Raw genomic sequence first — 12,037 nt, forward strand, 5'->3', positions numbered from 1 at the left:
TGATGATGAAAGGGTTTCATAAATAAATGATATGTTATAACCCGTTTAAAAGCTATCTGGATTTGGCGACCCATGACCCGCTTATGTTTTTTACTATAAAATTGTTTATTAATTATAAATAATATCTTTTTCTTTTTAAATTGGATATTAAATTTTAGTATATTCCTATTTTGTAGGATTTTCATATCAAATAATTGGTAAGATTAATTTTTAATTTAATGAGATGTTATAACCCGTTTAAAAGCTATCTGGTTTTGGAAAGACCCATACCCATGAATTTGGGTTAAATCAATGAGATGCCTCTATTTAAAAATCAATAAATCTGGTGGCTTCCATAAAAAAGGGAAGCGACCACATCGCGACACATATGATTTTTGGGTTTTCGTTTATATATATTATAGATTATATTAATATTCCGTACAGTGTGTTTAGGTAAGTGATATGGTATAAAATATACATATATTATATTATGGTCTAAAACAGTTGTCATCAAATACCTGTTTAATGTTGTGATTCTAAAATTTAGTGCCACCATCACTTTGAAAGATATTAATCTTCTTGAAAATTGAGTGTGTACAACGTTCATAAACACTGATAACACATTATAGAATCCGGATTTGATTTTTAGAGGGTAGAACCATGTAAACCATGAGAAGTCATTAACAAATATAACACACCATTGATAGTTATCGTTTAAGATAGTAAGGGATAGACCCCACAAATCACAATGACACCATATTAAGGTTATTGAACTCAATACCCAAAAACAAGAAGGGATTGGAATATATAGATACAAGTATTAAATACAAGCTACATGAAAATAAATACAATATAAATATGCAAGACTACTGAACTATCTAATTTATGTTAACAATGAGACGTGATCTTTGATGAACGATGATGGTGGAACTTGACTGAAAGAAATGATCTTTTTTATGGAGAAGTTGGAGGACCTTCTCTTGGGAATATGACATGAAAAAAAGGGATGTTCGCTTTCGAAGTCTGACAGGTTCCGAGTTAGGAATCATCCTACACCAAACTCTTAACTCCCTATAATAACCCGATAACAACAACATTTCTGATAAAAACAATTCCCAAAACTCGCCACGTTTTGTAAACAAAATTTTCTATCAAGAAGATGAAGAACTTAGAGAAGGTGGGGAACATCCCATTGGAGAAGGTTACAGGTGTCAGTCAAGTGGAGACATGACCTACAAAACAAAACAACCATATAAAAGTAGTTTATCGGATCAAGGATCAACTCCTTGTGAGGAATGAAGAAAATCAAGGAAGAAAGAGCTTCGTGCAATGGAATGTAATCACAAGTAGAAGCCAACTGACCTACCTCTTGGTCACAACTGACATGAATGAAGTGTGCTCTTAAGATCAAGGACCATATGGAAGAAGACTTTCAAACACAAGGGTATAAAACAACTTAGGAGAAGTTATCAAAAACTAACAAATTAGAATTTGTTAAGCAACACCATCTAGGAGAAACATAAGATGTTTTCTCTCTGGGTTACTTCAACAACCTGAAGTTTAAAAAGGATGAAGGAATTCAAGCACAAAGGCACCTTGAATTAGTGCTTACTATCTTGGATTTATGAAGAATTTCAAGCACAGAGGCATCTTTTTCTTAGGTATAAAACAAATGACCTAACAACCAACAACCCAATAGTAGAATTAAATTACAATATATAAACATTACAAACTCGAGTTACATGCTTTCTATCTCGTTTGGAAGTTCAGTGTCCTAAGAAAGAAGGCATAAAGCAGTGCAAAGAAGATGCAAAAACTGACAAGAACCGCAGCAACAGGACCCATGTAATCCAATTCAAAACCATAGTAGTCTTTGATAAAACCTGACATGGTTGGGTTAGGTGACTGCCCAGGCACAACAATTTCGTAATTTGCGTCATGATATTGTGAAACAATGCACCCGTAAACAGTCCAAGCCATTGGACAGATCCAGTAGTACCAAATCCAGTATCCGGGTATTTTCTAAATATTCAATAAGTCAACGTTAGTCAACTCTAGATTCTTTCTAAAACCAGGAAAGAAAAAACTTAAGAAATTGAAATTTCGTTCTTACGGGTTGTGGGATATAAAATCCTGAGAAGACATTGAAAAGTAGGTAAAACCCGGCAGCAAATATAGCAGCTATTTGGTCATTCGGTGTGATAGAAACAGTCATCATTCCAAAGTATGTAAAGTAGAGAAATGAAAAGAAGTCAAGGAAGAAAAACCAGAAGAATTTATCAGCTGTCCATTCGAACGACACCATAGAATACACAATTACTGTGTAATATATCGTTTGAAGTAATACATATGGTATCTCCACAATCACCTGAATCACAAATTCAACAAAAAAAGTTTCATAAAATTTGAAACAAATATGTAAACATATAAGTATTTGTTTAGAAATAAAACCTACCTGCGCCATGGCATAAGGTAACGAAGAGTACATCCCTGCTGCTCTTTCTCGATAAAAGATCGTTCTTTCTGTAGCAACAACTGGTTGCACGGTCTGGCTGTTGTTAATACCAACAAAGAAAATAGCAGCGTACATGGCGCCTATAACAGTGCTCAGATCATTACTGCTGGACCTGAAAGGATTTAATTAACATCAATAATGAATCTTGTTTATAAATTCATTTATAATTTTATAAGTTATTGATAAATATTCTTGCAAGATTTTACTTTTTGTTGCCAATTTTCCAAAATACTGTCCCAACCATAACTGCACAAAGCAAGGTGAAGCAGAAACGGACAAGGTTATAATCCGGATTTCGCCAATAACTCCACCACATTTTCCATAAACATGACTTGAATTGTCCCCATGAAGATTGAGCATATTGTGTTTCAAAGTGAAGATCTACTGCTCCTGGAGGAGGTGCACTTAATTCCTTTACCAAAGACTTGTTCCTCCTATGATTACCATATTAGTTAATGATTAACTTTATATAAACAGATGTCACTTTAATTTATATAACTATGTGAAATATTTACTGATAAACAGATGATGTCATGAAATATTCGGCAAAATCGATTCCAAGCCGCATCTCTGCAGCACCCGAGCTCACTTCTAACATCCATGCCGCTGGATTGTATTTTTCGGGTATCTTTGGAACCCCTTTAACCGCCTGGTTAAATGAAGAACACAAAACTACTATTGACTTCATTATTTTTAATTTAGTTATCATGGAAGTAAAAAAAAAAAAAAGCACATACCTCAAAATACTCGATGATTTGTTGAGAATGTGTGCCAATAGGACCTGAATAGATCACTTGCCCTCCTCTTTTTAAAAGTAATAAATCATCAAAGGATTCAAATATATCAATGCTAGGTTGATGAATGGTGCAAACAACAGTTCGCCCTGTATCAACAGTGTTTCTTACGGCTCTCATCACAATGGCAGCTGCTCTTGCATCAAGCCCTGAAGTTGGTTCATCCATGAAAATAATTGAAGGATTAGCAACAAGTTCTACTGCAATTGTTAACCTTTTTCTTTGTTCTGTTGATAAACCACTGACTCCTGGAAGTCCCACTATTGCATCCTTGATATTGTCTAGTTCAACTAGCTCCATCACTTCACTCACAAATATCTGAAAGCATAAAAGAAAGTATTATTATTATTATTATTATTATTATTATTATTATTATTATTATTATTATTATAATATATGCTTTTGGTTCATTAATAATACCAATGGTATTTTACCATTTTGTCTTCCTTGGTAACTTCTTTGGAGAGGCGAAGGAAAGCTGAGTAGATCAAAGATTCATGAATAGTTACTGTGGGAGAGTGGATATCATTTTGTTCACAATATCCAGATATTCTAGCAAATGTCTCTTGTTTCTTTGGGAATCCTGATATTCTAATATCTCCTTCAATATAACCACCTGTTTTTCTTCCTGCTAAGACGTCCATTAAAGTAGTTTTTCCAGCACCACTAACTCCCATCAAAGCAGTTAGGACTCCAGGTCTAAAAGCACCAGTCACGTCAGTCAGCAACTGCAATCTATTTTCTGTCACACCTTCTTCTTTCATTTCCTGTTTCAACAATAATCAGAAGACTAAATCTATGATACATATATTAAACGAATAGCATTTTAGAGAAATGAGCTTACGCTAGGCATGTCAACATAATAATTCACGTTATCAAATGCCATGGAAAGCGGTGTAAATGGAAGAACCATCCCTTTCTTATTTGCACTTTTAGCATTGGAAATGGAAGAATGGATCTGGTGCTTTTCCTTGTTTCCCTCTACAAAGTTTGATTTTAGTTAAAACTTATAATTAGTTATTTTCATGTAAACTTAAAGTATAATATTAGTAAGTTTCAGGAACACGATTACTTGAATTGGCTCCTTCAACATCACGACCATCCATGGCTGCAGCTTTTTCCTTGGAGATTATTGCTTGTAGTTTTCCAGGGGCTAGTTAGTAATTATGATAATCACCAAGTTTAGTTATTAAAAGATATACTAGTCTCAAGAATTTTAAAACAGTCAACTAACTTACCTTGTAAATACATAAGAGACACAGTGAAAAGGATGTTGAAAAGAAATATGAATCCAAGAAGAGCACCAGCACCAATCCAATATGAGCTTTCTGAAGTTGGGATATCCATATTCTTTAAGATAGCAAAACCTAAGTTCGTTGTATTGTCGGTACTCTATGAAAAAGCGAAATATCAAATATATAGTATATGTTGTAGTAATTACTAAGATTTTAGTTATAAGAAAAAAATAGGGACATACTCTTTGGCTGGTCCATCTGGGGTCAAGGAACTCATTGATGGTGATGGCTTTGAAGATATAAGACAGGGGTGATAGCCAATAAGCCCATTCCCACCAGTTCGGAATTTGGGATCTTGGTAAAATGAAACCAGCCAACAAAAATATAAGCAGAAGTACAACAGATCCACCCGTGTTGGCCATATTCATCGTCTTACAAACTCCCGCAATCAGCCTGAACAGTCCCGCTGCCACATTCTGAATCAGAAAAACCAAGAGGAGATGCTTGAAGAACCTTAACATGAAACATATTCCATTAGCATATAGTGTTGAATATTTACTATAATACATTAGAAAAAAATAATAATTAGTTACCTGCCAGGATCAGGGGCAAGATCAACACCCCAATATAGGAGAACAGTCCATATAATACTTTCAATTATAGATATGGGAATTCGAAGTAGAAAAGCTGGTAGTGTGAAAGCCCATGGGGGGTGGAACATGAGGTCTCGTTGTTTGTAAACAACAGGAAGTCTCATGACAGTCAATGCCAAATCAGCAAACCCATTAAACATGTTGATAAGCATGCTGCCTAAAAGTGCACCTATATAAAGGGATCCATCTATTTCATTCCTTTGGTGCATTGAGGTCCTTATATAAAGAGTTGTGCAAATAAATGATATAAACATGATTTGTATAGTTCTGAAAACATATATTGGAGCATTTCTTTTCATCAGAAGCACTTCTTTGTCCCATGATGCCTTGAGGAGCTCTATTTTGGGTACCAAGTACTTCTTAAACACTAAAGCAGCCCTGTGGCTTTGACTTTTGTCATATGGGATTAATAACTCGCATTGTAGCTTCTCCCCTACGTGAAAACTTTTGAACCGTTGGCTAAACTCACTCACTGAGATGTATTGATATGGTGTATTTCTATCTGCCCAATATTGCTCTTGGTCCTTTTTAGATGTCACCTATCATCAACATTCAAAATTATGATATAAGTTAATATACACTTCATAGTACATTAGTACATAATCAAACAAAGAAAATTTTAGTGCTGAATTACCTCTTGTAAGAAGTCAGCAGTACCCTTTCTCTCCGGACACTTGAACCCACAACTCTCGAAGAACTCAACAACGTGTTCTCGTGGGCCCAGATACACAATCTGGCCCTCAGATAGTAGGATGATATCATCAAAAAGATCAAAGGTCTCGGGGGCAGGTTGTAGTAGGGACATGAAGATTGTTGAGTCTGTCAGATGTGCTATTTGTTGCATGCATTTTACTATCTGAAATGTAGTTGAGCTATCTAGACCTGTTGATATTTCATCCATAAATAGCGTTTTTGCTGGTCCGACAAGCATTTCTCCGGTGGTCACACGCTTCTTTTGGCCTCCAGAGATACCTCGTCTCATTTGATCTCCAACAAAAGTGTCCCGGCATATATCAAGCCCCAAAATCTGATTTTAGGTTTCATGATAATTGATAAATAGCAAACATATTCATATTTGGATTTTGCTAAGATATGTACTATAAACTTGAAAAGAGGCTCGCTTACTCTTAGAGTATAGTAAGTTATTAAGCTTCTCTGATCTCCTTCAATTGCAGTTGCCTTCATGAAAAGGTCAACTTCAGCTTCTGGGATGATCCCTAGTTGCTTTTCTCTTCTCGCAAGCTCAGATAGTAATTCTGTGTTCCAAAGTTTATAGTTATAACCCATATGTTTTTGTTTTAAGAAATAATTGGATCTTGGAAAGTTCATTTAATTACCAAAACGAGTTCCAACTCCTTGGCATCTTGCTGAGAAATCTAGAGTCTCCTTGACGGTCATTTCTCCGGCATGAATATCCATCTGGCTGATGTAAGCTGCTGTCCTTCGTGGTTCAAATTCATTAAGCTTATGACCGTTGTAAGTTATTTCTCCTTCAACTCTTAAACTGGGATCCAGCCTTCCCGCCAATGCCAATAGAAGTGTCGTCTTACCCGAAGATGGTGGCCCCAAAAGAAGTGTCATCCTGTAACATTACAAATTGAATGTTAAAATAAAACTTTGTTTAAATCTTAAAGAAAAAGTTAACAGCAAATAATATGATCTCGAAGAATGATGCATACCTTCCGGGTTTAATAATCCCCGATGTATCTTTAAGAATGCGAAGTTTTGCTTTTTTACTGAAACTGATACCGATACAAGCTAGAAGGGATTCCACAATATTTCTAGCAGAATTTATCAGCGTCGGAAGTGCTCTATCTCCGACGTGACAATCAGCTTCTACGGACAAGTTTTGAAACCGAACTTCTACTGTTGGTAGGGAGATTCCAACCCTGAAATTATTTTGTTTATCAATAATTAGGTGTTGACTTAAACAATCTCAAAGTTAGCTCTCTTTGTCAACTGTTTAAAAGGAAAATGTAAACAAAATATTTACTGTTTTTAAATTAAATTTTTTGAACCTCGTTTATTGTTATGGAACTCTATTACTATTAGTTTTTGTCATCTTTTTAAAGTTTAAAAAAATAGCTAATTTCTCTATCTCAAATTAATGAGTTTTATTTTATCTTTTTATATAAAGAATGAAGCATCTTGTTTTTGAGGTTTAAATACACCACCCTCACTTTTAAAAGGGTGTTCATATAGATATACCACTCCCACTTTTAAAAGGGTCATATAAGATTATACTAACTCTATAACTTTTGACATAATACATAAGTGACAGATTCAGAAACTTTTGTCACTTGAATACAAATGAATTATGTTAGAAGTACATGTCAGTTATAACGGGTCAGATACAAAAATTATAATTGAGTGTAGCGATATGAAACTCCCACAATTATGACACACTACTTTAGGCAGACAACCAAATCTCAATAACAGATTTTTTAAATACACATAAGTTTGAGGGTGTCAAATGGTTTCACTAGAAGATGCAAATTTAGCAATCTAAATTGACTGAATAGTTACTAACAAAATAAAATTGCAAACAGAAAAGAACATATGATTAAGTGAATAGTTCAAGAACTTGCAATTTAGTTTGATGCCAAATAAAAAATCAATTTGATACCAGCTAAAAAGTAGTAAAGTACCAAACAATAGAAAACGAAAAATAATTGAGATGCTACAGGATTGAGAAGACAAAATTTGAAGGGGCCAATTTTTATTGGGCCTACTTTTTGAAAACTAAAATTGAAAGATTGAGAAGACAAAATTTGAAAGGGTCTATTTTTATTGGGCCTACTTTTTGAAAACTATTATACTGTTGTGTTAAAGTTGAGTGGGCCCTAAACCCCAACACCCCCCCTCCCCATGTGCATAAAAACCTCTTGGAGCCGGTGAACCGTAAACCTAACCGGACTATCGATTCGTATAGCGCTTCGAACATTTCATAACCAAAGCGGTTTTAAACCCGACCTGATTTAGGAAAAACCGGTCTTTTTACCTAAAACCGGGTTTTCACCAGTTAACCGGTTTATAAGCCGAACCAATTTGATAGGTTTGAACAAGTTCTACTCCTAAACCGGTTTCTAAACCGAACCGGATTGGATCAAACTAGTTTTGACCATTCGTTGACCAAACCAGTTCGTGGGGAAAAAAGGGTTTTGTATACCTCTACCCCACTGGGCTCAACATGATTCCACCGCCACGACACACTACTGTCAACACAGTAATTTTGTAAATATACACGTTGTATAAGGTTATACGGGCTATACAACTTTTGTAAACCATATTAAGAGCATTCTCAGCATGTTCACTATAAATATGTAAGTAAGTTTTATAAATTATATGGTGTGATTATTAGTGGAGGAGAGAGAAAATTTTATGCTGAAAAGTTAAATTTGGGTTTATATTGTTTACATCATGTAATTTTTTAATATTTTTTAAAAGTGGTTGTGGATAGAGGAGAGAAAAAATATAATAATAATAATAAAGCTGTAAAAAAGGTATTATCTACTTGAAAATGAGAAAGAAAATATAGTGATTATTAATGTAATTGAGCATTCATAACAACTCCTCCATAAATATGTGAGTGTGCTCTCTATATTTTACTTTATGAAATGGTTGTGAATTGATGAGAGAGAAAAAGTTACTGTTCGTGAGTAAATTTTAAGAAATATTGTTCACTCTGTATATTTTTTTAAAGTGTCAATTAATGAATGAGAGAAAAAATGTAATGATAAAGATATAAGAAAAGTATTATTTAATTAAAAAGAAAATAAAAATATAATGGTTTTTAGTATAGTTATAGAGATATACAGTGGATCCAAAAAGAATGCTCTCATATGGATAGAAAATGAGCTTGGAATGCTCAAACTAATTTATGAAACTGATTGTATTAAACCTTATTTATTATATATGGTCCCTTATTGTCCTTAATTTTCTATGCATCATATGACCGTAAAACCTAATATGACCCGTGTGATATGAGAAAAGTTATAAACAGCCTCTATAAAGTATAAACTGTCTTGGTCGTTTTTAGGCATTTCTAGGCTAAATTTGGTTTGTTCTCTTGGTGTTTATTCTTGGTCTATATTCTGGTTCCCAAGACCATCTAGAATAGCCTTGGTGTTTTGGCAGCGATATCTGTTTAGGAGATCCGTAAACCGCCTAAAACAAGCTTTTTCACCGTCTGAAAAAAGCCATATTTTTTTAGTGTTGTGCGTGGATAATATATCAGTGGTGATGACTATATAGTAATAAGTTTATTTGTAATTAGGAGTTGACAAAGTCAATACTGCCTCTATTATGTCAAATCAAATTATTGCAACCTAATTAGATAGTGCTATTTTTGTTTTTTTTTGCAAATACATGTTTAGCCTTTTCCCTACATCTTTTCTTCACTGGGAACTTTGATCTCAAGATAATTGCATCGGCCCTCAACAGAAGCTTCTTACCACATATATCTCTAATTTAACGAAATCCACTTAATTTTAGGATTTGTAGACACAACATGATTTGGTATGAGGATCAAGAAACTAACTGATAATTTGTTATGAGGATTGTAGTAGTGACTGGTGGAGTAGTTCCTAGTAGCATATAAACACATATCAACATTTAAATTCATTAAGGACCCGTTCGTTTCACGGACTTTTTTTAAAAGATTTGGAATTGGAATTGGAATGGAATGGAATGTTTGAGAATCCCTTTCATGTGTTTAGTTGGTTAATATGTATTGGAATTGGAATCTTCTTCACTCTCGGTTTTTTTTTTTTTTTGAAGAACAAGGACAACGAAGGAAACGTTTTAGTTTTTTTACATTTTTCGTTTTTGATTTATATTTTGAGTTATAATTTTTTTATTAATTTTTTTGAATTTTTTTTGAAAAGGTTTTTATTTTTCATAACAACCCTTTCAAATAGATGGGATGTTGAAATCCCATGAAATGTGAGATTTAATGGGATTTAGTTTCTATTTCCATTCTTTCATTTAATGAAACGAACATGTCAATTCATTCCTTAGAATTCCATCCAAATCCTTGAAACGAACAGGACCTAATGATTTACTCGAAAGCTTACTTGTCAACCCGATCTCTAAACTTCCTCAAGAAAATCTCGTTGTCTTCTTCGGCGACTTTAAAAAACTTATCGATAAAGCTTTGTTGAGCTTGCGAATCGAGGTCTCGCACATCTAACAACATCTGTTCGTTAGATATTTGCTGTTGATCTGCTGGAAGATCATAAGACTTGAAGATGGTGGTTCGTAAGCGGTTATAGGTGGGTAGTTTCTCCAAAGCAGCCCATCGTAAGGCCTCTTCGTCTTCAATCGAGTGAGGAATATTCCGTCCAACATGGCTGCCACCTGCTCCCGGAGATAGTCTGTGAAGACCTTTGCTTATGCTTCTTCCCAGACTTTGAGTGATACTCACTTTGGTTATTTCTTCCTCCATGTTTTTGAAACTAGGAATGTATCTGTCATGGGTTATCACTTACTTAAATAAGAAATAGTGGTCGGCATTTATTTATAATATGTTACTACAATTCAACGGAAGCAAGATAAGGCCATTCATTTGATCAAGTGGGACGGGTTAAATAAAAAAATATTATTGTGTGTTATTTATCGATCAAAGTGTGAGTGTGGGTGAGGACGAAATTGGTTATATGGGTTTCGGCGATGAAAAAGAATTTTTGTTTTTATGTGTGTATTTATTGAGTTGGTGATGCTTTACGTAAGGGGGGAAGGATATCGAATATTTGGAGGAGTGTGTTAAGCATTCCGAGAAGCTTTTCTAAGAGAGTTATCTAATTTTTAGAGGATTATAAAGTTGTTTATTATGGAGGGGCTTTAAAGCCCTTCTTTATAACACCACATAAGAAAATTGGGCTTTAAAGTCCTTTTTCATAACTCCCCGCTGTGGTTTAAAGCCCCTTGAGCGTCCTAATATATATATATATATATATTGGGGATGGATCTTGCGAGAAGTAATCTTATAACGAGAAGTAAATTACAACCATTGATTACAAAGATCAATGGTTATGTTACAACATGTCATTTTGGTAAATATCAATAAGTTGTAACCAGATTTTTATTTCTTGAGAAGGCATAATAGTAAATCTTGTGTAGCTATCAAAAAGGAACGGATGATGCTCCCTGGTTTCACTCTGTAACTCCTACATATAGGCACGAATCTTCTTCAATTATCCAACTAATACATTCAATCGTCAGAATTAAACTCGATTGATTCCAATTCCTTGAGTATAAGAAGCAATCGGTGTTCTGTCAATTGAATGGAATTGGTTTTGAAGTGGAATTGGGGGATTCTCGGATGCTAGTCGAACCCTACACAAGGTTATACGTTCATCAATTTTAGGTTTTATTGTTTTTGTGTTGGTGGTTTGTTGGTTTTTTATATGATTAGATGTATGTTATGAAGTTACTAATTGAAGCTCGTTTAAAGTAATTAAGGTTTTCTGGTAGAAAATTGCATAATCGATTCAATACCTCTATAAGCTGGGTAAAAAATTATGTTTTTTTTGTGTATAAGTAAGTTGATTGTGGTTTTCATTAATTTTAGGGTTTATAACCTGATGAGGAATTGAGGATGTAGACTATTATTTTTTATTGTGTATAACACATATTAGGTTTGTATGTATGTTTGTGGATACAATACAGATTATGTGGATTGTGTAGGTACTAATACCATGGTGAGTGACTTATTTTGGTGTGTGTGTATCTACCATGAAATTCTATATATATTTGTTATTTTGTGTAGGGATGCTTATTAATTGTGTATAATAAAATTATAATATGTGTATCTAACCCTTTCGAGTATGAGTCAGACAAGGTTTTGAGTAGTACTTAACA

General features: G+C 34.1%; 1 protein-coding gene across 1 annotated transcript; it reads right to left on the minus strand.

Annotated features, from left to right (window-relative positions):
* Window positions 1–1,561: 1,561 nt before the first annotated feature.
* On the minus strand, window positions 1,562–10,622 carry LOC143551907 (ABC transporter G family member 29-like). Its single transcript, XM_077042250.1, has 17 exons — window positions 10,252–10,622; window positions 6,856–7,065; window positions 6,514–6,758; window positions 6,302–6,432; window positions 5,811–6,203; window positions 5,117–5,715; window positions 4,766–5,036; window positions 4,527–4,680; window positions 4,361–4,441; window positions 4,133–4,269; window positions 3,723–4,055; window positions 3,232–3,606; window positions 3,010–3,143; window positions 2,701–2,928; window positions 2,435–2,606; window positions 2,093–2,347; window positions 1,562–2,001 (listed from the first exon to the last, which is right to left on the minus strand). The coding sequence occupies exons 1-17, from the start codon at window positions 10,620–10,622 to the stop codon at window positions 1,729–1,731; spliced, it is 4,362 nt and encodes a 1,453-aa protein (XP_076898365.1). The 3' UTR covers window positions 1,562–1,728.
* Window positions 10,623–12,037: the final 1,415 nt, after the last annotated feature.

Source organism: Bidens hawaiensis, unplaced genomic scaffold, assembly GCF_021521415.1.
Source record: "Bidens hawaiensis isolate Kalapana, Puna unplaced genomic scaffold, B.hawaiensis_p1.1 tig00016743_1, whole genome shotgun sequence".
NCBI lineage: Eukaryota > Viridiplantae > Streptophyta > Magnoliopsida > Asterales > Asteraceae > Bidens > Bidens hawaiensis.